Here is a 25,792-nt window from a genome sequence, read left to right on the forward strand (position 1 = left end):
AACCCAGTTTTATGACCGGCAGAGAAGATAACTGAGAAGGAAGTTGAGGAAGCTGGTGCGCGGCCTGGTTTCTCTCGGCTTCCCTACCCCCATAGGTGTTCTGTGAATTTAAGTTCTTTCCTTCGCTGTATTGCTTATTTCTTAGATTTTCTCTTCTCCCCCTAACTTCCCCGAACATCGACCACTTGTCTAACGTTTTAAATCTCTTCAAAGTCTCTTCTCGTCTCGGGAAGTCACGTGACGTCACGTCTCTTCAAAGCTGTGCATGCGTGCACGCTTTCGAAGTTAATAAGTAACTGTTCACAATGTGTTTTTGTCGTAATACCGGCTTTACCACAGGTCGAAACTTTATCTTTCTTTCGGTGTGTATGTAACTATTGGTGTGTCTCTAATAGTATTCTTGGTGTTGGTTTTTCATACCTGTGTACAGAATCGTCGGTTTCCTTTCGGCGCTCGCAATTCCTTTCGGTCTCTATTTTTCACGTTCCACGTTCGGTCTCTGTCTTTGTTTTCATCCCAACTCAAAAAAAAAAGAAAAAAAAAAAGATATATATATTCCCTTCTCTGTTCTTATCCGTTTCGTTCTTATTTGTTCGTTCGTTCTTTGTTCACGTCGTTAAAAAATGTTCCATCTGTCCCCTGAAGAATGGTATTCTGTCATATTCCATAACACCTTTTTCTTCTTCTTCTATAAAAGGATGCTTTCGACTTGCTCACCAAATCTATTCATTCCAAAAAAAAATTCCATCTCTTATAGTGCATCTTTCATTCATTCCCTAAACTCTCCAGAATTCCACCCATCCTTCAGCATCCTCAAACGTATTTTTGACTCGAAGGTCGCAAGAATCTCATTTTGCAAGAAATGTTCGTTTCCCATTAATCGTACATTTTTCAAAATCCAATCTCACCCCTCCCCTCCAAATCTTCCCCATCACCCATCCCTTTCAAATCTTCCCCCTTGCCCCTCCCCTCCAAATCTTCCCCATCACCCATCCCTTTCAGATCTCCCCCCTTGCCCCTTCCCTCCTAAACTCCCCCCACACCCCTCCCCTCTGAGACCCTCCCTCACTCCTCCCCTCCTAGACTCCCCTCTCACCCCTCCTCCTCAAAGCGTCCTCCCCGCTTCTTCCCCCTTCCAACTCTCACCTTCAGCTCCCTCAACCTTCTGCCTCACTCTTCCCCCTCCTCAAACAACACCTCACTGCGTCTCACCCAATCACCATCAAACCTTTTGTCCGCCCCATACTTTCCTTTCTCCAAGCTGTTCTGAAATCTCTGACGCACCTTCAACAGCTCTCCCTACCTCTTCCTCCGCTTCCACATCATACCGTACCGCTCCCCCCCCTGTTCTGTATCCGATGCTCCCCCTTCCTCTTCTTTAACAGCATGGACCTCAAACATCCGGGGCCTTCGCTCAAACTTGACTGATCTCTCCATACAGGTTGCTTCTGACAAACCAGACGTGATCTGCTTAACAGAAACTTTCCTCCTTCATGATGTCTCTGATTCGTTGGTATCTCTCCCAGGTTACTCCCTCCTCCGGTATGATAGACCTGAGCCTCGTCCTGGAGGGGGGGGGGGGTTGCTATCTTTATAAAAAACTCTCTTCCTCACTCGCCCTGCACTGCCCTCTCTCCACCTCACCCCCAGGAATACCTTTGGCTACGGCTTCCCCTTCGCTCCCACCTTTTGTTCATATGTGTGTTGTACCGTCCACCAAACAGTGATGACTCCATCTACATCTCGCTGTCTGATAACATGGACCAACTTCTATCTACCCATCCCAACTCTCTCTTCCTCATATGCGGTGATTTCAATTGTCACCATGCCAGTTGGCTGGGTGTGGGTACCTCTCTCACCAGCCATGGCTCTTCAGCAAAGGACTTCTGTGACTCACTGGGACTGACACAATCTGTCAATTTCCCGACCCGGATCTCAATCAATGGAGCATCTTCTCTTCTGGACTTGGTTATGACTAACTTCCCTGAAAATGTCTGCTGCTCTTCTTCTGCTCCAATCGGCTCATCTGATCATGTGCTTGTTAAAGTGGACATCTCTCTGACCATTCTCAGAGAGCCTCCTCAGCGTCGACGAGTCTGGCATTTCACTCAGGCCAACTGGCATGGTCTTCAAGCAGCCATCAATCATCTGGACTGGTCTCCCATCTCTACCGCCTCTGACATCAACTCATCCTGGGAATTCTTCCAAAGTAAACTGCTCTCTCTCATGCACAGATTTATCCCATCTCGTCTTCAGTTGTCATACCCTTCCTCCCGTCCATGGTACACGGAATCTTGTGGTGAGGCTATTGCCCAGAAACAACTTGCTTTCGTCTCCTGGAAAGCAAATCCAACAGAAGGAAATCTCATTTCCTTTCACAAAGCCCGAAACAAGTGTGTGTCCACCCTCAGGAGAGCCAGGAAACAATATCTATCCGTTCTCAGGACAGAACTCTCTTATCTGTCTCCCTCTTCCAAGTCATGGTGGCGTCTGGTCAAATCTGTTTCTGGTGTTTGTTCCCCCTCCATCCCCTCCCTCACCTCAAACGGCCACACGGCTGACTCCACACATGAAAAAGCTGAATGCCTCAACTCTGTGTTTGCCTCTAAATCTTGTGTACCAAACCCATCCCTCTCTGTACCCACCGTACCCAGTCGTACCCAGCTGCTCCTGGACTCTGTGTCCTTTCCTCCTGACAAGGTGGAAAAGTTCCTGTCAACCCTCGACTCTGATTCTGCAACTGGACCTGACGGCATCAGCCCACGGGTCCTAAAATCTTGTTCTTCCGCTCTTTCACTCCCTCTCTCTGTTCTCTTCACACTCTCTTTTGCTCAAGGTCATCTGCCATCTGCTTGGAAATCTGCCAACATCACCGCTTTGCACAAAAAAGGTGCAAAAACAGATCCTAGCAACAACGGACCAATCAGCCTTCTCTCAATTATCAGTAAAGTCATGGAATCCATCATTGCTTCAGATATGAAATCTTTCCTCTTCTCCAATGGCTTGATCTCTGATCATCAATTTGGTTTCAGACCTGGTCACTCTACTAGGGACATGCTGCTTCTGCTTTCTCAGCAATGGATGGAGGTCCTCAATGCCAAACAGGAAATTCGAGCTGTCTCCCTTGACATATCACGTGCCTTCGATACGGTCTGGCACCCCGCCCTGCTCACCAAACTCTCCTCTGTTGGTATCCATGGAAATCTCAACGCATGGCTGGCGGACTTCCTCTCTAGTCATAGTCAACGTGTGGCGCTGAATGGGTTTCTCTCATCTCCTCTTCCTGTTCAGGCTGGAGTTCCCCAAGGCAGTGTTCTGGGCCCTGTGCTTTTTCTGGTCTTCATCAATGATCTCCCCGACTCTCTTGAAAATCCTCTCTATCTCTTTGCTGATAACTCTACTCTCTGTCGCTCCATTCTTCATCCCTCAGATCGACAGTCTGCAGCCTCCTCACTCTCTGCAGACCTGGACAAAATCATAGACTGGGCAAACAAGTGGAACATGTCTTTCAATCCTGACAAATCTCACACTCTTACAATGTCTCTCCGAAAAGACCGACTGGACAACCCTCCCATCTACTTTCTGAATAATCCTCTCCAAGAAGTTCTGTCACTCAAACTTTTGGGTCTCACTATCTGCCATGATCTTTCCTGGGAAAACCACATTTCAAATCTGGCCTCCAAAGCGTCAGGAAGGGCATCCGGCCGTAAAACATTGCTTCAAATAGGGGACCGAAAAACAACAACAACCACGGTTCCCGAAAAAGGCCAACCCCCGCTTTGCGGGGAAAAATGGCCTCTAAAGGTGGTTATAAAGCCAGTCGCCGACTGGGCATCCTCCGTCGTGCGAAGTCCTTCCTTGGCACACATGAGCTCCTCACCACGTACAAAGCTTTCATCCGCAGCTCAATGGAATACTGCTCTCCCCTCTGGGCTGGTGCTCCTGCCTCACACCTAGCTCGTCTTCACGCTGTTGAAAGCAAAGCATTCAGAATCATTGGAATCTCCCGCGATGAAGCTAACTCCAAGGGCCTTTCACTCACTCACCGCAGGCAGGTTGGTGGTCTTTCCGTCTTCTACCGACTCCTCTCTGGCCTTGCCCCCCCAGCTCTCTCTGGGCTCTGTCCCGCAAATATTCCTACAGGTCGCACAAGATCTGCCTGCAACCCTCTTATGGTTAAACTGCCAAAATCAAGACTCTGCTCACCTTCGCTCCTTCATTCCTCTTTTCTCCCGCCTCTGGAACAAACTCCCTCACTCTCTTCAATCCCACTCCACCCTCCAGGTCTTTAAAACAGCTGTTCACCACCATCTCTTATCTTCCCCCATCCAAAACCTTGATCTTTTCTTTCCCCGATAATTCCACCCCAATTCCACTTTTTGAAATACCAACTTCTGACCTGGAAGTCCTTGGTGTCCTTGTGTTTTATACTTTTCCCGCCCCCCACCCCCCCACCCCTTCCCACGCCTCCTCCCCCCGAGCCCTCTCCCTCCCACACATCTCCCTGCTCTCAAATGTTGTGTGCTCTCAAGTGTTTGTGTGCTTCCCATTCTCTTGTCTTCCGCTCCCTTTTTTATATATTTTGTTTGTCTTTTTTTTTTTTTTTTTTGTTTTTTTTGTATACAAGATCGAGGCTCGTGAAAGAGCGAACATTAATCACATAGAAAGACAAACAGACACACAAAACAAATAACATCGGGAGCAGTAGACAAGATGGGGAGAGAGGGGGAAGGACACAAACAACATTTGAGAGCAGGGACCGAGAGACATGGAGACATCGAGAGAACTGTGGGAGGGAGAGGGCTTTGGGGGGGGAGGCATGGGAAGGGGGGGGGGGGGGGGGTGGGAGAGGTATAAAACATATGGACACTGCCAAGACTTCCAGGAAAGACGTTGGAATTTCAAACAAGGTGGATCTGGGGTGAATTAGTGGGGGTAGAAAAGATCAAGGTTTTGGATGGGGGAAGATAAGAGATGGTGGTGAACAGCTGTTTTGAAGACCTGGAGGGAGGAGTGTGATTGAAGTGAGTGTGGGAGTTTGTTCCAGAGGCGGGAGAAAAGAGGAATGAAAGAGTGAAGGTGAGCAGAGAGCCGAGATTTCGGCAGTTTAACCATCAGAGGGTGGCTGGCAGATCTTGTGCGACCTGTAGGAATATTTGGGGGACAGAGCACAGAGAGAGCTGGGGGAGCAAGGCCGGAGAGGAATCGGTAGAAGATAGAAAGACCACCTACCTGCCTGCGGTGAGTGAGTGAAAGGCCCTCAGAGATAGCTTCATCGCGGGAGATTCCAATGATTCTGAAAGCTTTGGATTCAACAGCGTGAAGCCGAGCCAGGTGTGAGGCAGGAGCACCAGCCCATAGGGGAGAACAGTATTCCATTGAGCTGCGGATGAAAGCCTTGTATGTGGTGAGGAGCTCAGGTGTGCCTAGGAAGGACTTCGCACGACGGAGGATGCCCAGTCGGCGACTGGCTTTGGAGGCCAGCTTGGAAATGTGGTTTTCCCAAGAAAGATCATGGCAGATGGTGAGACACAAAAGCTTGAGCGACAGAACTTCTTGGAGAGGATTGTTGAGAAAGTAGATGGGAGGGTTGTCCAGTCGATCCTTTCGGAGAGACATAGTAAGAGAGTGAGATTTGTCAGGATTGAAAGACATGTTCCACATGTTTGACCAGTCTGTGATTTTGTCCAGGTCTTCAGAGAGTGAGGAGGCTGCAGACTGCCGATCTGAGGGAAGAGGAATGGAGCGGCAGAGAGTGGAGTCATCAGCAAAGAGATACAGAGGATTTTCCAGAGAGTCGGAGAGATCATTAATAAAGACCAGCAAAAGCACAGGGCCCAGCACACTGCCTTGGGGAACTCCAGCCTGAACGGGAAGGGGAGATGAGAGAAATCCATTCAGGGCCACACGTTGACTACGACCAGAGAGGAAGTCCGCAAGCCATGCATGGAGATTTCCATGGATACCATAGGAGGAGAGTTTGGTGAGCAGAGCTGGGTGCCAGACCGTATCGAAGGCACGTGATATGTCAAGGGAGACAGCCCTGATTTCCTGTTTGGCATTGAGGACCTCCATCCATTGTTGAGACAGCAGAAGCAGCATGTCCAGAGTAGAGTGACCTGGTCTGAAACCAAATTGATGATCAGAGATCAAGCCATTGGAGAAGAGGAAAGATTTCATATCCGAAGCAATGATGGATTCCATGACTTTGCTGATAATTGGGAGCAGGCTGATTGGTCTGGTTGATTTGTTTGTGAAGTAAATGTCAGCTCTTTCACGAGCCTCGATTCAGTATACAAAAAAACAAAACAAAAAAAAAAAGCGATAAAAGCAATGAAGAGTAGAAAATCGGGAGGGCCGACGGGGGTTGTGGGAGATATGTTGAAGGCAGCGGGAAGTTGGGGTGTGAAGAGAATGACAGAGATCTGTAATCTGGTGGTGAAAGAAAGCCGCATTCCAGTGGATTGGGAACTGAGTACCCTCATCCCTCTATACAAGGGGAAAGGTGACCCTCTGGACTGTGGCTTGTATAGAGCAATAAAGTAATTGGAGCATGGAATGAAGGTATTGGAAAGGGCGTTGGAGAAGAGGATAAGGAAGAAAGTGAAGATCGACAAAATGCAGTTTGGATTTATGCCAGGAAGAGGAACGACAGACGCGCTTTTTATTGTAAGGCAGTTGCAGGAGAAGTACATGGAGAAGAGGAAGAAGTTGTTTCTTGGGTTTGTTGATCTGGAGAAAGCATTCAATAGGGTTCCACGCGAAGTAGTGACATGGGCATTGAGGAAGTTAGGAGTGGAGGAATGGTTGATCAGAGTAGTGATGGCAATGTACAAAAGAGCGCGCACAGCTGCAAGGACGAAGGACGGGAACACTGGTGAGTTTGAGGTGAACGTGGGAGTGCATCAGGGGTCGGTACTAAGTACACCACTGTTTGCAGCTGTGATGGAAGGTGCTGGCTCGGAACGTAAAGGAGGGTTTACCGTGGGAGTTGTTGTATGCAGATGATCGGGTGTTGATTGCGGAGAGAATGGATGGACTGAAGCAGAAGATGAACAAGTGGAAGGAATGTATGGAGACAAAAGGTCTGAAGGTGAATATAGGAAAGACGAAGGTGATGGCAAGTGGTAAAGCATGTGGTGAGGTGGGAAGAACTGGGAAGTGGCCATGTGCTGTGTGCAGGAAGGGTGTCGGAGTGAACTCCATTCAATGTACAATGTGCGCTGAGTGGGTTCATCAAAAATGTAGTGGTCTGAGAGGGTCATTAACCAGTGTGGCAGCTACATTCAAATGTAAGGTGTGCAGAGAGGGAGCTGCAGATGGAGGAAATGTTGAGTTGGATCTTGGAGACGGCGTGAAGCTGGAAGGTGTGAAATCATTTAAACTACCACGGAGACATGCTGAATGGAGAAGGTTAATCAGACTCGGCAATGGTTGCTGGAGTGAGATGTGCATGGAAGATGTTTCGGGAACTGAGTGGCATGCTGACAAGGAGGGGAGTGTCGTTGAAGCTGAAGGGAAAGGTGTATGCTGCATGTGTGAGAGGTGTTATGATTTATGGGAGCGAGACATGGGTAATGAATGTGGAGCAGCAACGAAGGCTGGAAAGGGTGGAAATGCGAATGGTTCGGTGGATGTTTGGAGTGTCGTTGAGAGAGAGGAAGACAAATGATGAATTGCGAAGGATGATGGGAATAGAGCCTGTGATGGATGCTGTGAAGAGAAACAGTTTGAGATGGTTTGGTCATGTGTTGAGGAAGGATGAAAGTGACTGGTTGAGAAGGGTGATGGAAATGAATGTAGAAGGAAGTAGAGGACGGGGAAGACCGAGAAAGACTTGGCAAAAGATGGTGGAAGAAGAAATGCGGGCAAGGGGGTTAAACAAGGGGAGATGTAGAAAATAGGACAAAATGGAGAAGATTGTCATGGGCACCGCAAGGCTAACCCCCGCTCCAGCAGGGAAAATGGCCTTAAAATGCCTGTTGTTGTTGTATACTGATGTGGTGACCTCATACAATTGCGAGTGAGTAAAAGAAATGTATCGTTACATATTCATTTGAAAGCTTCCTGTGTCTTTTGTATGGATCTTTGACCAAAATGTTACTGATATGGGGTTAGAATACATGTGGGGTTCGAACATTATCTGATGGTTTTATGCGTCTTGTGCACTGATACATGAGCAAAATGATGATTTTTCAAATAGATCAAATGGTGGCCATCTTGGATTTACATTGCTGGACTTTGAGCAAAAATTTGTAAGGGTTATACCTGCCTAGTTTGGTACTAGGGCCCGACACAAAGTACCCACATGGTCAAACCAAAAAGAGCAGGCTGTGCTGGGCGCATCTCACTTTATTTGGTCTGGCCCCCTGTGTAATAATAATAATAATAATAATAATAATAATAATAATAATCGTGCATTCCCATCCATTTTGACTCATTCAACAAACCTCTTATTTTTGTATAACACATGAACATATGGAAGCAGACTGCAAAGATTTATTCAATTTCCATTTTAGATACAACATAAAATCAAGCCAAATTCACAAATGGATTGTCATGCAGCATCACACTAACACCTGAGAATTGAAGCACACCAACAAAAACCATTGAACAATTTCAAGATGTCATTTGAATGAAAATACTCACCTCGTACTTTGCTTTGTGCAAAGACAAAATTAAATTAGCCCTTCGTGTAAAATTAAACAATCAGGATTTTCAAAACAGATTTCAATTCAAACAAAGCCAATTTTAAAACAAAGCAAAAACAAATGTTGGGATTTCACTTCGGCCAACTGGCACGGTCTTCAAGCAGCCATCAATCATCTGGACTGGTCTCCCATCTCTACCACCTCTGACATCAACTCACACTGGGAATTCTTCCAAAGTAAATTGCTCTCTCATGCACAGATTTATCCCATCTCGTCTTCAGTTGTCATACCCTTCCTCCTGTCCATTGTACATGGAATCTTATGGTGAGGCAGTTGCCCAGAAACGACTTGCCTTCGCCTCCAGGAAAGAAAATCCAATGGAAGGAAATCTCATTTCCTTTCACAAAGCCCAAAAGAAGTGTGGGTCCACCCTCAGGAGAGCCAAGAAACAATATCTCTCCACTCTCAAGACCGAACTCTCAAACCTGTCACCCTCTTCCAAATCTTGGTGGCGTCTGGTAAAATCCGTTTCTAGTGTTTGTTCCCCCTTCACCCAGTAGGCGTCAGGAAGGGCATCCGGCCATAAAAACATTGCCTCAAAAAGAGAACCATGACAATTACAACTACATATGGGCAGGGTACAGCCTGAAGTGGAGATCGGTTTCTGAGGTTTGGGACATGGAATGTAGGGACAATGACAGGGAGATCAGGAGAAGTGGTGGAAGTATTGGTCAGAAGAAGAGTGGACATATGTTGTGTGCAAGAGACGAGATGGAAGGGAAGTGGTGCGAGAATGGTGAAGGGTAGGCAGGGACAGAAATACAAGTTTGTGTGGCAAGGGTGCCCGGAGGGCGTGAATGGTGTTGGTGTCCTGTTTTCTGAGGAGTTTGTAGACAGTGTGGTGAGTGTGACTAGAGTGAGTGATAGGTTGATGATGGTGAAAATGATGATTGGAAAGCTCTTGGTGAACGTCATCTCGGGATATGCTCCGCAGGTTGGTCGGAGCGATGAAAAGGACAAGTTCTCGTGTGCAATAGAGAAGCTGATGGAAAACGTGAAAGATGAGGAAGTTGTTGTGGTAGGAGACCTAAATGTACATGGGGGAAGGAGTATGGACGGTTTTGAGGGAGTTCATGGGGGTTACGGATATGGTGTGAGAAATGGAGAAGGTGAAAGGATTTTGGAGTTTGCTGATGGAGCTGATTTGTAATACTCAGTTCCAGAAAGGGGATAATAAGCTTGTTCCATACACGCCAGGTGGGTCGACGACAACCGTTGACTACCTGATGGTGCGAAGGCGAGATAGGGGGCACCTCCGGGACACAAAGGTGATCCCGGGGGGAGGAGGCTGTTTCACAGCACCACTTGGTTGTCTGCGACATAAGGGAGAAAGGTGCGAGGAGAGCTCGGCGGGTCAATTACCAACCGAGAATGAAGGTGTGGAGGTTGAAAGAGGTGACAGTGAGGGAGGCATTAAAAGAGAGGCTGAGTAGGGTAGAGGTTGATGTGGTTGAGCTTGAAAGTGGTTGGATGTCAATGAAAGATAGTCTGTTGGGAGCCGTTAGTAAGGTATGTGGATAGACAAAAGGACCACCGAGGCACTCTGAAACATGGTGGTGGGATTATGAAGTTGGAAAGAGGATTTACGAGAAGAGGAAGAAGTTCAAGGAGTGGCAGAATGGCGAAGGGTACGGAGGCAGAAGAAGCAGAGCATGAAAGTTATAAGGCAGCCAAGAAGGCTGCAAAGAAAAAGGTAGCAAAAGTGCAGGAGGCATATTGGAAAATGTTGGGAAAACGCTTGGATTCGGAAGAGGGTCAGAGAGCGGTATTCAGGATTGCAAAGCAGATAGCGAAAGAGAGGTGCAATGTGATAGGGGTGAGTTGCTTGAAAGATGAAGTGGGACAAATCGTTGTGGACCCAGATGGAATTAAAGGAAGATGGAAGAGATATATGGAAATGCTGTTGAATGCAGAGAATGAATGGGATGGCAACATAGAGAGTAACCCAGTTTTATGACCGGCAGAGAATATAACTGAGAAGGAAGTTGAGGAAGCGACAAAAGCAATAAAAACCACCTTTAGAGGCCATTTTTCCCCGCAAGCGGGGGTTGGCCTTTTTCGGTAACTGTGGTTGTTGTTGTTGTTTCGGTCCCCTTTTTGAAGCAATGTTTTACGGCCGGATGCCCTTCCTGACGCCAACCCTTTTTGCCGCCTTTTAACGACAAGCAGGGAATTACCAGTGAACTGGTACTCAATTTGCCGACCTCGGAAGGATGACAGGCTGAGTCAACCCCCTGGCGTTAATTCAGGGATTGACCGGGATTCGAACCCAGGATCCTAGGATCCTAAGCCGGCACCCTAGCCGCTAGCCCAACACCAGGGACTTCATCATTGCTCATACATAGCATTGCAAGCGACAAAAGCAATGAAGAGTAGAAAAGCGGGAGGGCCGACGGGAGTTGTGGGAGATATGTTGAAGGCAGCGGGAAGTTGGGGTGTGAAGAGAATGACAGAGATCTGTAATCTGGTGGTGAAAGAAAGCCGCATTCCAGTGGATTGGGAACTGAGTACCCTCATCCTTCTATACAAGGGGAAAGGTGACCCTCTGGACTGTGGCTCATATAGAGTGATAAAGTAATTGGAGCATGGAATGAAGGTATTGGAAAGGGTGTTGGAGAAGAGGATAAGGAAGAAAGTGAAGATCGACAAAATGTAGTTTGGATTTATGCCAGGAAGAGGAACGACAGACGTGCTTTTTATTATAAGGCAGTTGCAGGAGAAGTACATGGAGAAGAGGAAGAAGTTGTTTCTTGGGTTTGTTGATCTGGAGAAAGCATTCAATAGGGTTCCACGCGAAGTATTGACATGGGCATTGGGCATTGAGGAAGTTAGAAGTGGAGGAATGGTTGATCAGAGTAGTGATGGCAATGTACAAAAGAGCGCGCACAGCTGTAAGGACGAAGGACGGGAACAGTGGTGAGTTTGAGGTGAAGGTGGGAGTGCATCAGGGGTCGGTAATAAGTCCACTACTATTTGTAGCTGTGATGGAGGTGCTGGCTCAGAACGTAAAGGAGGGTTTACCGTGGGAGTTGTTGTATGCAGATGATCTGGTGTTGATTGCGGAAAGTATGGATGGACTGAAGGAAAAGATGAACAAGTGGAAGGAATGTATGGAGACAAAAGGTCTGAAGGTGAATATAGGAAAGACGAAGGTGATGGCAAGTGGTAAAGTGGGAAGAACTGGGAAGTGGCCATGTGCTGTGTGCAGGAAGGGTGTCGGAGTGAACTCCATTCAATGTACAATGTGCGCTGAGTGGGTTCATCAAAAATGTAGCGGTCTGAGAGGGTCATTAACCAGTGTGGCAGCTACATTCAAATGTAAGGTGTGCACAGAGGGAGCTACAGATGGAGGAAATGTTGAGTTGGATCTTGGAGACGGCGTGAAGCTGGAAGGTGTGAAAACATTTTGCCACCTCGGAGACATGCTGAATGGAGAAGGTGGATCAGACTCGGCAACGGTTGCTGGAGTGGGATGTGCATGGAAGATGTTTCGGGAACTGAGTGGCATGATGACAAGGAGGGGAGTGTCGTTGAAGCTGAAGGGAAAGGTGTATGCAGCATGTGTGAGAAGTGTTATGATTTATGGGAGCGAGACATGGGTCATGAATGTAGAGCAGCAACGAAGGCTGGAAAGGGTGGAAAGGCGAATGGTTCGGTGGATGTGCGGAGTATCGTTGAGAGAATGAATGAATGAATGAATTGCGAAAGATGATGGGAATGGAGCCTGTGATTGATGCTGTGAAGAGGAACAGGTTGAGATGGTTTGGTCATGTGTTGAGGAAGGATGAAAGTGACTGGTTGAGAAGAGTGATGGAAATGAATGTAGAAGGAAGTGGAGGACGGGGAAGACTGAGAAAGACTTGGCTAAAGATGGTGGAAGAAGAAATGCGGGCAAGGGGATTAACAAGGAGAGATGCAGAAAATAGGGCAAAATGGAGAAGATTGTCATGGGGACCGCAAGGCTAACCCACGCTCTAGCAGGGAAAATGGCCTTAAAATGCATGTTGTTGTTGTTTGTTCCCCCTCCACCCCCTCCCTTACCTCAAACGGCTACACAGCTGACTCCGCACGTGAAAAAGCTGAATGCCTCAACTCTGTGTGTGCCTCTAAATATTGTGTCCCAAACCGATTCCTCTCTGTACCCACTAATCCCAGTCGTTCCCAGCTGTTCCTGGACTCTGTGTCCTTTCCTCCTAAAATCCTGCTCCGCCGCTCTTTCCTTCCCTCTCTCTGTTCTCTTCACCCTCTCTTTTGCTCAAAGTCATCTGCCATCAGCTTGGAAATCAGCCAACATCACCGCTTTACACAAAAAGGTGCAAAAACAGATCCTTGCAACTACAGACGAATCAGCCTTCTCCCAATTATCAGCAGTCATGGAATCCATCATTGCTTCAGATATCAAATCTTTCCTCTTCGCAAATGGCTTGATCTTTGATCATCAATTTGGTTTCACATCAGGTCACTCTACCATGGACATGCTGCTTCTGCTGTCTCAAGAATGGATGGAGGTCCTCAATGCCAAACAGGAAATTAGAGCCGTCTCCCTTGACATATCACGTACCTTCGATACCGTCTGGCACCCCGCTCTGCTCACCAAACTCTCCACCTATGGTGTCCATGGAAATCTCCAAGCTTGGCTTGCGGACTTCCTCTCTAGTCGTAGTCAACGTGTGGCCCTGAATGGGTTTCTCTCATCTCCCCTTCCTGTTCAGGCTGGAGTTCCCCAAGGCAGTGTTCTGGGCCCTGTGCTTTTTCTGGTCTTTATCAATGATCTCTCTGACTTTCTTGAAAAGCCTCTCTTTCTCTTTGGCTGATGACTCCACTCTCTGCCACTCCATTCCTCATCCCTCAGATCAGCAGTCTGCAGCCTCCTCACTCTCTGCAGACCTGGACAATATCAGACTGGGGAAACAAGTGGAACATGTTTTTCAATACAGACAAATCTCACACTCTTTCGATGTCTCTCTGAAAAGAACAACTGGACAGCCCTCCCATCTACTTTCTCAACAATCCTCTCCAAGAAGTTCTGTCACTCAAGCTTTTGGGTCTCACTATCTGCCATGATCTTTCCTGGGAAAACCACATTTCCAAGCTGGCCTCCAAAGCCAGTCGCCGACTGGGCATCCTCTGTCGTGCGAAGTCCTTCCTTGGCACACCTGAGCTCCTCACCACATACAAAGCTTTCATCCGCAGCTTAATGGAATGCTGTTCTCCCCTCTGGGCCGGTGCTCCTGCATCACACTTAGCTCAGCTTCCCGCAGTTGAAACCAAAGCTTTCAGAATCATTGGAATCTCCCGTGATGAAGCTAACTCCGAGGGCCTTTCACTCACTCACCGCAGGCAGGCTTGGTGGTCTTTCTGTCTTCTACCGACTCCTCTCTGGCCTTGCCCCCCCAACTCTCTCTGTGCTGTCCCCCAAATATTCCTGCAGGTCGCACAAGATCTGCCAGCAACCCTCTTATGGTTAAACTGGCAAAATCAAGACTCTCTGCTCACCTTCACCCTTTCTTTCCTCTTTTTCCCACCTCTGGAACAAACTCCCTCACTCTCTTCAATCCCACTCCTCCCTCCAGGTCTTTAAAACAGCTGTACAACACCATCTCTTGTCTTCCCACATCCAAAACCTTTATCTTTTCTACCCCCGCTAATTCACCCCAGATCCACTTTTTTGAAATACCAGCTTCTTTCCTGGAAGCCCTTGCAGTGTCCAAGTGTTTTATACTTCCACCCCCCCCCCCCCTTCACACGCCACCTCCCCCCAAGCCCTCCCCCTCCCACATTTCTCTCAATGTCCCTGCTCTCAAATGTTGTGTTTGTGTGCTTCCCCCTCTCTCCCCAATCTTGTCTACTGCTCCCCTTATTATATGTTTTATGTGTCTGTTTGACTTTTGTGTGATTAATGTTCGCTCTTTCACGAGCCCCGATCTTGCATACAAAAAAAAAAAAAACAACAAAAAAAAATTGTTCAGCCAAGCAGGGGTATGTACTTCACTGAGTGCCATTCTAATTAAAGAGTAGATTACCTTTTTGTTTTTCTCATAACCAAGATATCACAGATGATCAATCACATTTTATTCAAGTGTCATTTGCAATGTAAAACATGGCAACTACTAAGGTCTGTCGGTGTGACCAATGAACATGCAGCATTCTTTCTCAGAATCACCATAAATGGCAATCTATTGCTCTTCTGTGCAATTATGTTAAAAAAAACAACCCAAACATACTCCTCCTGAGCTAATAAAATGTTTTATGTTCAACTGTGTACAGTTTATCACGATATCAAAGAGACATGAAGCAAGGGGGGGAAAATCAAATAAATAAAAAAGTGAGGGAAAAGTGTACGAGGAAATTGGGCTTAAGGGACGATATGTGCCTTTTTCGGGCTGCTCACGACGTACTTGTATTGTGCACCACCATTCCTGTGGAGTAGCGCTGGCACACCACAGCTCACGCGCCAACAACGTGGCCGGAGTTTCATCCACGAGTGCTTGGAGCACGCTGCAGAGTATGCTCATTGGCCAGTCGCGACGGGGTGTGTCTGCACTTAAGCCGGCAGCACGCAGTGCTGGCCACACCTTCCCGTAGAACAGCTCGTTGGGCCGTGGCACACCACTTACAACAGTCTCCACTCCCGTCTGGGTGGGAGTGGCATGAATAATGGAATAGAACATACAAGTAATTCCCTCAGACACAATGTCCTGCAGTTAAGATGTGCATAATTAATGTGCGTTTATTCCCAGACAATGTTCATGGACCCTCAACACAGGCTTATCACTACTTTCGGGAGGTAAAATAACAATATTCTCAGTCAGAACCTCAATCAGTCCTAATTTCAAAACAACACCTGCCCTGTGCAATGTGCATCACAATTCACCTTCTGTGCCTGTGCCAATGCCTCTCGTTGCTGCCAGCGCTTGTAAAGTCCAAAAAGTGGAGTAGCCCCATCTACCCAGCGTATGAGCCCGGATCGTGGCCCAAGGGGAGTCACAGAATAGTGGCGAGCACGGAATGGAGGGCTTCCTGCACGGCCAGCAAGCCGTGCCCGGTTACCAGCCTTCCTCAGCATGCCGTTAACTATGGACAGGAACTGCATGATGCGCTCATCAAGATGAAGGTCCTCCAGGCCTGTTAAGCATTTTGCCATGGTGTTGGCATTGAATTGTGCAAACAAAAGCAACAGCAAATGGCCAAGTAGTCCAGTACATCACAATGCAGCACAAAAATCAGCCCTGCCTCCACAGTACTTCCATTATGATCATTTTACCCACAGCATGCATGGAGCAGACAAATTAGGATTTTGCATCGAATACTTGTCTGTAAACTGCTTCTTACTTTAGACCTCTTGATAACAATGACAAAGATTGCTTTCAAAAATTAACTTCATAATTTATTAATTGTATTATTTGGAGCAAAAGGTTCAATTGGTAGCATAATTAAAGGTATCGAAACTGAAAATTTGATATTCAAATAATTTCAAGAACCCTTACCTTTGAAAAGGTAGTTGTAAGTCTTTCCATCAGATCCAAGCAGGCATAGCTTCTTGGGTTTTGTCTTGGTTGGAAGGATTATGACCGTGGCTGCAATGCTATGGAGGCATGGTGCATCAGATGACTCCTTCGCACCGATTTCTTCACCTTCGCCAGGCAAAACCAGCTGTGTGCCAGAGAGGCTGGCAAGACGAGGACTGATGTCCTCAAGACGCAGGTGGCCACCACGACGCTGTATGCACTGCTGTAGGCTGGACATTAACTGGTGCAGGGTACAGGAAGGTATTTGCACATGATAAGCAGGAGCAATAAATATTCATGAGATCGAATGGAAGACAAAGCAAAAGGAATAACAAAAACTGGGTAAAGAGGGGGTTAGAGGAGAGGGAGCAAGGTGAGAGAGGATTAACCCCCCCCAACCCCCCAAAAAAAACAAGTCCAGAAAAACATTTTTTAATCGAGAACGGCACTCGGCAGAACACAATACCTCCACCAGACTGAACGGTTTGTGTTTTGTATTCCACCAAGCCAATCTGGATCCAGACCTGAAGTAAATTTAATCAGCTTGTTATTGTTACCTGACCAACTCATCCAACTAGTTTTGTCATAACCCGTCAACAACTTTTTGAGATATTGTGCTATACTGTATATCGTTTTTGGCCCCATCTCAACGGTGAAGAATAAATCACGAGAGAAATTTAAAACTTCTTGGATCCGGATTCAGATCTTCACCAAAATCGAATAAATTATTTCTCGTCGCACATCCAACCTGTCCACCACATTTCGTCCGAATCTGTTCATAACTTTTTGAGACATCATGCGATACAGTCACGTGAAAAAGTAAGTACACACCATGTAAAGTTTTGACTTTTTCAAAATATTTCAACATACAGCTATTTGATCTTCATTTCAACAATATTGAAAGATAAAGGTGATATAATATAACAAATATCATGAAACATTTACATTTTGTAGTCCATTGTATAATTTAAATAAACATAAATGCAAATTTTGCATGTGGAAAAAGTAAGTACACCCCTACATTTATCACTACTTCAAATACCAAAAATTAGAATCAGGTGCACCAGCTCAGGTGCAAATGATTAGAACATCGTTAGAGAGGATCTTGGAGGAACCTGTCTTATTTAAACCTCAGACATTTAGTTTGGTTTGCTCTTTGTTGTTGAAGTGATAACCCTGGTGTTGGGCTAGCGGCTAGGGTGTCAGCTTAGGATCCTAGGATCCTGGGTTCGAATCCCGGTCCATGGCTGAATTAACGCCAGGGGGGTTGACTCAGCCTGTCATCCTTCCGAGGTCGGCTAATTGAGGACCAGTTCACTGGTAATTCCCTGTTTGTCGTTAAAGGCGGCAAAAAGGGTTGGCGTCAGGAAGGGCATCCGGCCGTAAAACATTGCTTCAAAAAGGGGACCGAAAAACAACAACCACGGTTCCCGAAAAAGGCCAACCCCCGCTTGCGGGGAAAAATGGCCTCTAAAGGTGGTTTTTTTTTTGTTGTTGAAGTGTGCGGCGTCACCATGCCTCGATCAAAAGAGCTCTCTGAGGCCTTCAGAAAGAAGGTTATCGATGCCGACGAGTCTGGGAAGGGATTTAAAAAGATCTCCAAACAATTTGAAATCAATCATTTGACTGTCCGGAAGATCATCTACAAGTGGAGAAGATTCCAAACAACTGCCGACCTGTTCAGGCCAGGCCACCCCAGCAAGTTCAGCCCGAGAGCAGACCGCAAGATGCTGAAAGAAGTCTCCAAGAACCCCAGAATGTCATCACGGGGACCTACAGGTAGCTCTTGCCACTGTTGATGTCAAAGTGCACCAGTCCACCATTAGAAAGAGGCTGCACAAATTTGATCGACATGGGACGTATGCCAGGAGGAATCCTTTGCTGTCCAGAAAGAACATCAGGGCAAGACTAGAGGTTGCCAATGAACACCGAGGCAAAGACCAGCACTTCTGGAACAATATGCTCTGGACAGATGAGTCAAAGCTAGAGCTATTTGGCCACAGTACCAGAAGACATGTCGACGAAAACCAAAGACAGCATTTGACCACAAGAACCTGATACCAACTGTAAAGCATGGTGGTGGAAATATTATGGTTTGGGGCAGCTTTGCTGCATCAGGGCCTGGGCAGCTCACCATCATATAATCCACTATGAATTCTTCATTGTACCAGAGGATGCTTGAGGATAATGTGAGGCCATCTGTCGGAGAGTTGAAGCTCAACCGAAGGTGGACCTTGCAACATGACAATGACCCTAAACATACCAGTAAATCCACCAAGGAATGTCTGAAAAGAAAGAAATGGAGGGTTCTGGAATGGCCAAGTCAAAGCCCGGATCTAAATCCCTTTGAGATGTTGTGGGTGGATTTGAAACGAGCTGTGCATGCAAAAAACCGCTCAAACATCGCACAGCTGAAAGAATTCTGCATGGAGGAGTGGGCAAAAATTTCTCCCAGTCGATGTCAGAGACTGGTAGACAGTTATAAGAAACGCCTCCTTGAGGTTGTTTCTGCCAAAAGGGGCAATACCACCTATTAGAAGCAAGGGTGTACTTACTTTTGCCACATGCGAAATTTGCATTTATGTTTATTTAAATTATAAATGGACTACAAATTGTAAATGTTTCATGATATTTGTTATATTATATCACCTTTATCTATCAATATTGTTTAAATGAAGATCAAATAGCTGTATGTTGAAATATGTTGAAAAAGTCAAAACTTTACATGGGGTGTCCTTACTTTTTCACGTGACTGTACATCGCTTTTGACCGCATCTCTCAATGATGAAGAAACACTGAAGAAATACAAGTATCCGGATCACGATCGTCACAAAAATCGAATCAATTTGTCCTTTTAACACACCCAACCAAGTCCACCAAATTTCGTCTGAATCATTCCACAACTTTTTGAGATATCCTGTTCAGACCACCAAACAGAGACAGACGCAGTCAGACATGGGTGAAAAAACAACCTCCGTCCACCTTCGGGGTTGGAGGTAAAAAGTAAAGATGGAAAGCAAGGAGTATAAAAAGATATAGACTTTAATTTAATACTTCCCAATTTGAAGAAAAAAAAACAACCCATAACAGGTCCACAAGTAAAGCTAAACATTTGATTTCAACAACAGCAATGCATCTCAATCATAACATCTAATGTGAGTGTCATTTTTGCATCTCCACTGGTCACAAAGTTGAAAATTGTGTGATCTTATTCGCCAAGAACCCAGGTAGGGCAGGGTCAAAAATATTGATTTGAACAAAAACATCTTTATTATTCACATCAGCAAATCCCCAGAAAAGCAACTGTGAATTATGTGTAGGGTGGCTTGGCAATGATCACGAGATGCGACCAATTGGCTGAGTGCAGCAAGTTGCACTGCATTTGGTTCCTGGGAAGGCATTGTTAGAATAAAAAATAAAAAATAAAAGCAGAACTAAATAAAACAACAAAAAGTGGGGCAAGTGGCCACGGGCTAGCTCATAAAATGATAGTATCACAAAGTTTCACCCATAAGGTGCACTGGAAATTATCAAAAAGCTTGGCAAGTGATACAAATATGTGAGCCTAACCTGCCTGAATGGTGTCCAGCTGGCTCCAGGGTTAGACAGGGAGGGTGGATCCCTGAGCTTGGCCAGGCCAGAGTCAATGATTGTTCCAAAGGAGTCCTGAAACCAGCGTTCGTGTGGGGTTTCAGGAGGGGCAGAAGTGACAGTGTGCGCGTGCTCCAGGGCAACCAATACAGGCCTCATCAATGCAGAGTGCTTCTCCCTCATAATGGCAATTTTCTCATCTCTAGTAACCAGACAGATCAAGAGGACATGAAACTACTTTGAAACATAATTTACATAACCACTCTTCCACACTAGCTGAGCAAGAACGACGAGGTGACAACTTTTTATCGCCGAATGGAAGACATACTTGCGGAGCGTTGAATTTCCGTGCACCCGACGGGCTTCGTCTTCAAGTTGTTGCACGTGACGCAACGCAGTCGCCTGGTGCTGACTCAAAACCCCTAACCACAGCTCGTCCCAAAGCACCGTGATGCGGCGCAGCTCTGCAACTAGCACCCGCACCTGAATAGATGGAAAAGACGCACTTTGGCCAACATTCTTGTGTGAGAACGGAAAAAGTACAGAATTCAAACAATTGCAAAATTAACTCTTAACAAAACATGGTGAAGCATCTCAGGCTCAAACTAGAACGGGCACTCGGTAGAGCGCATACCTTCGCCGCAGCTACTGTTCTGTACTTGGCATGGGAGTGTAGGGAACAGAACAGTGAACAGTTTGGTGCTGATTTCATGCAAATCGGATAAGAATTGACCGAGTTATGACAAAAAACCTTGACCTTGACCTTTGACCCGATTGCTCCCAAAATCTAATCAAATGTGTCCCGTATAATAACCAATCATCCCACCAAATTTCATGCAATTCGGTTGAATACTTTTTGAGTTATGCGAATAACATACACACACACACACACACACACAGACATACAAAAAATACACAGCGATCAAAACATAACCTTCCGCTTTTGCGAAGGTAATTAACCTGAAATTGCAGACAGAATTATTTATTTTATCTGAGAAGCTAAACGAATCTTCTTCTTCTTTAGTACCTCAAACTTTATGTGAAATGCGATCGATTTTTAAAAATCAGAATTTGAGCAAATCTGTTTCATTCGTCTGTTAATATGCCTCCCCGATTGACAAATCTGCAATTTGAATTTCATTTGAGGTTGAAATGATTGCGGGAGATCGCGTTATAGTGATGACGTCTTGGATGGACATCCTCTTCTTCAGTCGCTCATAACTTTGAGTGAAATACGATCGAGTTAAAAATAGTCAGAATTTGAGCAAATCTGTTTCATTCGTTTGTTAATATGCCTCATCTCTTGACAAATCTGCAATTATAATTTTTTTTGAGGTTGAAATGATCGCGGGAGATTGCGTTATAGTGATGACGTCCTGGATGGACATCTTCTTCTTCAGTCGCGCATAACTTTGAGTGAAATACGATCGAGTTAAAAATAGTCAGAATTTGAGCAAATCTGTTTCCCAAAATCTAATCAAATGTGTCCCGTATAATAACCAATCATCCCACCAAATTTCATGCAATTCGGTTGAATACTTTTTGAGTTATGCGATTAACATACACACACACAGACATACAAATAAATACACAGCGATCAAAACATAACCTTCCGCTTTTGCGAAGGTAACAAGCCATGTCCATCTCATTATATCTTTTGAAGATTAAACATGACTTCCAATCGCAAAGACTACTGCATGTAGGAGATTCGTGCATAATGAACTAGATGCAGTCATTGCCATGTACAACAATTATTCATCTTCCTCTCATCCCTTTGGAGGTAAAACAAAATGGAAGCAAGCTTCTGCCCTGCCTTGACCACAATACTCCTCCACTTCTCTCTGTCTTCAGCCAACTGTCTCGACTCTCCAACCACTCATACGTTATTGATATCCCTCCTCATACAATCGTTACATCTTAGCCGCAGCCTACCTTTATTCCTCATACCTCTCTCCTTCAACCTATCCGCTTTTTATGCCATTCTCTCTTCCTCCATCTGCACCAAGTGCCCAGCCCACTTCAGCCAGCTTTTTGCCAATTTCCATCGAGCCGATTTGCACACCAATCTCTTACCTCAGTTCATCAATCCTCCTATCCACCCCCATTCACTCCCGCAATCTTCCTGACCCTGTTTTCACAGACATGAAACCATCTCCAGACTGTAAATGTAGTCCGGCATTACACAAGAACGTTGCCTTTCGGTTTCCTTGATATATTTCTGTCTGCCTTCAATCCCTCCGCCCTCCCCCATGCATTTGTTCCCACCTGTGTCCGCCTCAGCACCACTGCCTCCAAACCATCATCCCTGATCAATGTTCCCCTCAGATATTTAAACCAATGTCACTATCTGATCTCCTTCGCTAACCTGATATTCATTTATTTCCTCGGTTGCCAAACCCACATCACCTCAGTCTTATCCATACTCATCTTCAACCCACGTTTCCAGAATGCCCCCACTGCCCCCCATACTTCCTGCATCTCTCGCTTACTCTCCACCACATCAGTCAGAACGTCCGAATGCATCTTCCTCAGAATACCCTTCATATTTAAACTCCTGCTTATCAGCTGCATCACCATGATAACATGAGTGGCGTGAAACAGCTTCCCTACTCTACCCGGTGCTCACACTGAATTCCCCTGACATTTGAGGACCAACCAAAACTCTTCCCTTTGTTCCGTCATTGATAGCTTCCAGTAACCTAACTTCTGCTTCCAGCACTCTCATCCATCTCAGAGTCACCATCACCATCTCTCTTGGAACAGTGTCATCGGCCTTCTCAGGATCTGCAAAAGATAATGCCATTTCACCTTTCACCTCCAATCTCTTCTCCACCAACTGTCGCAGTGTGAACATCACATCTGTCGTCCCCCTACCTGTTCCTCTCTCTCGTTCTTTGCCGATGTCATTCTCCACAATTCTCATGTTCCCATCCAGAATCCTCTCCAGTACCTTCATAACATGACCGAAGAGCATAATGCCTCTGTACCTCCCGAGGTCCTATAAATCAGCCTTTTCCATATCAGCACAATTAGCCCTGTCCTCCAATCCTCCAGAATTGATCCCTCTCTCTCATACATATATTCTCTACAGCCTCTTCATCCAACTGACTCAAACGTTTCACCCTGCAATTATCATCTCTGGATGCACTTCATCAATGCCTGGCATTCTTCCCTTATCCATTCTCTTTATTGCTGTCCGCACCTCCTCCTCTGTGATCTCCATCAATTCCACTTTTCCCTCTACACAAGACGGTAGCTCCAACTCGCCATGTCTTCCTCTCCAGTTCAACAGCTCCTTAAAATAGCTTCTCCATACCTTCAACACTGCCCCTCTCTCTGGCACTGGACTCCCGTCACCATCCTCGATCAACATCCCCACTCCCCTCCACACACACCCCTCCCCCTCCTCCCCCCCAACGAAATGACCTTGCAATCCGCATCCTTGTTCATCACGGACCAATTTACAAATCATCTCACCAGCATAATCTTCTAAGTTGTTGTACACCTCTTCCACATCACTGCTCATCGCCTCAGCTCTCAGGCTGGAAGAGCTCTCAGGCTCTTCCACAGCTCTCAGGTGCATCAATCCTGCATCTGGTCACCCCCCCTCTATTCTTGGTCTTCTCTATCCTCTTCCAAACTTCCTTTTCATCAAATACCTTTGCTACTTCCTCTGTCCACGACACCTGCTTTCTACTCATAGAGGATGCACCTTTCCTGATGTCCTTCCTCACAACACTTCTGCAATTCCCCTAAATTCCCATCTACTTCTACCACTCCTACTCCAAACCATCAGCTTCTTTGCAAAGTTCCTCATAATTGGCCCTCATCCATTCCTTGCACTCTAAGGTGGCATTGTCCCTTCACTTCCCACATGATAATCTTACAACCCCTGCCCTTAACTTCCTATCCTTTTCTGCATACGTACAACAAACACCACATGCTTGCGTTGGGTGATGACATGCTCTCCTGTCACCGCCGAACAGTCCTTGATCCTCCAAACTGCAGCTTCCAAACAACTAAGAAATGAATTTCGAATGTATTTTTAAACATGCACACCTGGGTAACCATGGTCGGATTGTGTGATGTCAGACGGTCCACTATTTTGTTGTAGGAATCTCGCATGTGAACTTGATCTGGGCCAGGCGAAGGCTCAGTGGAGTAAGTCCTCGGTTCCACATCATCACCAAGAGAGCTTCCACTACCAGGCATGACTTCCATCACAGACAGGCTTCCTTCACCAAGACCCCCGAGAAGAGCCATGGACAGCCCTGAATTCACTACAGAAATACACCAAAGTTCACCATCTTTACTGACAAAACAGTGTTCGCATTAGCAATAGTGCACAATTTGGGGAATGATAAGCTCAAGAAAAAGTACGACCGAAACACGATCAGAAAGACGAACCACTTGCATTCAACAAGTTTTATGACTTGGAAGAACTGCAACCACAACTTTTTGCAAACCTTGAAAGATTTATATGACTGGAATCCCCCCAAAAACACACACACCCCCCAAAAAAGATATATATAATATATACACAAAGAATTAAGTTAAGCACCCCCCCCGTTTCTTTACAACCTCGCACATTACAAGTTTGTTGTCGTCAAAACAGTGTAATATACCCATGATATTGCTATATTTTCTGGAGAAGTGATATTATGGTCACATAAAAACATAACAATCATGCCGTTTTCAATATTTTATTCTGAATAATTTAAGGTGAAATTTTTTGGGAATTTTAGGCATATTTTCACCTCAATTTAAGTATGGAGCTATAGGTCCATCACGGACAGTGTGGATGACGTTTATGTTTTCTAACGTACAGTCATTGTTCTGAGAAGACCTCTAGCGATCTTTGCGTCAATAACGTGTGTAGGACCCACGTGATCGGATCACTGACTCAACCCTACGTCTCATAGACCCTGTAAGCCGTCGTATGCGTTGCTGTGGCAGGTTGTTCCATTCCCGATGTAATGCACGTTCCAATTCATCCAGATTGGCTATTGGAGGGACCATCTTCGCAATTTGTCGTCCCAACATGTCCCAAACGTGCTCGAGGGGGTTCAGGTCAGGACTGTACGCAGGCCAGGGGATGGTTGTCACAGCACCTTGCTCCAGCAAGGCTCGGACGCGTCTCGCACGGTGAGGCCTGGCGTTGTCCGGAAATCCTGAATACCACCGTAATCCCGCACTTCGATGACCACACCCTCGCCAGCAGACCCATCTTCATGGATGACAACGCCAGGCCTCACCGTGCGAGACGCGTCCGAGCCTTGCTGGAGCAAGGTGCTGTGACAACCATCCCCTGGCCTGCGTACAGTCCTGACCTGAACCCCCTCGAGCACGTTTGGGACATGTTGGGACGACAAATTGCGAAGATGGTCCCTCCAATAGCCAATCTGGATGAATTGGAACGTGCATTACATCGGGAATGGAACAACCTGCCACAGCAACGCATACGACGGCTTACAGGGTCTATGAGACGTAGGGTTGAGTCAGTGATCCGATCACGTGGGTCCTACACACGTTATTGACGCAAAGATCGCTAGAGGTCTTCTCAGAACAATGACTGTACGTTAGAAAACATAAACGTCATCCACACTGTCCGTGATGGACCTATAGCTCCATACTTAAATTGAGGTGAAAATATGCCTAAAATTCCCAAAAAATTTCACCTTAAATTATTCAGAATAAAATATTGAAAACGGCATGATTGTTATGTTTTTATGTGACCATAATATCACTTCTCCAGAAAATATAGCAATATCATGGGTATATTACACTGTTTTGACGACAACAAACTTGTAATGTGCGAGGTTGTAAAAAAACGGGGGGGGTGCTTAACTTAATTCTTTGTGTATATATATATTTTAGATGTACTGGAAAGTAATGTCGTTTTTCAAAGAGTAATAAAGAGTATATATATATATATATATATATACTAGCCGAAACCCATGGAACATCCACGGAAGGGAGGAT

The 25,792-nt window shown here is 46.0% G+C and overlaps 1 protein-coding gene across 1 annotated transcript in view; it reads right to left on the reverse strand.

The window, feature by feature from the left end:
- The window catches only part of SMG1 (SMG1 nonsense mediated mRNA decay associated PI3K related kinase), a 302,694-nt gene that overhangs the window by 86,895 nt on the left and 190,007 nt on the right, over positions 1-25,792 (reverse strand). Inside the window, exons 35-40 of the mRNA XM_068125825.2 lie at positions 23,870-24,090; positions 20,139-20,293; positions 19,790-20,012; positions 16,199-16,460; positions 15,586-15,836; positions 15,110-15,346 (exon numbers count right to left, since the gene is read on the reverse strand). Of these exons, the coding sequence (XP_067981926.2) occupies positions 15,110-15,346; positions 15,586-15,836; positions 16,199-16,460; positions 19,790-20,012; positions 20,139-20,293; positions 23,870-24,090 (1,349 nt within the window). The remainder of the gene's footprint in view (positions 1-15,109; positions 15,347-15,585; positions 15,837-16,198; positions 16,461-19,789; positions 20,013-20,138; positions 20,294-23,869; positions 24,091-25,792) is intronic.

The sequence above is a fragment of the Myxine glutinosa genome, chromosome 10 (genome assembly GCF_964187855.1).
Source record: "Myxine glutinosa chromosome 10, kmMyxGlut1.1, whole genome shotgun sequence".
In the NCBI taxonomy this organism is placed as follows: Eukaryota; Metazoa; Chordata; class Myxini; order Myxiniformes; family Myxinidae; genus Myxine; species Myxine glutinosa.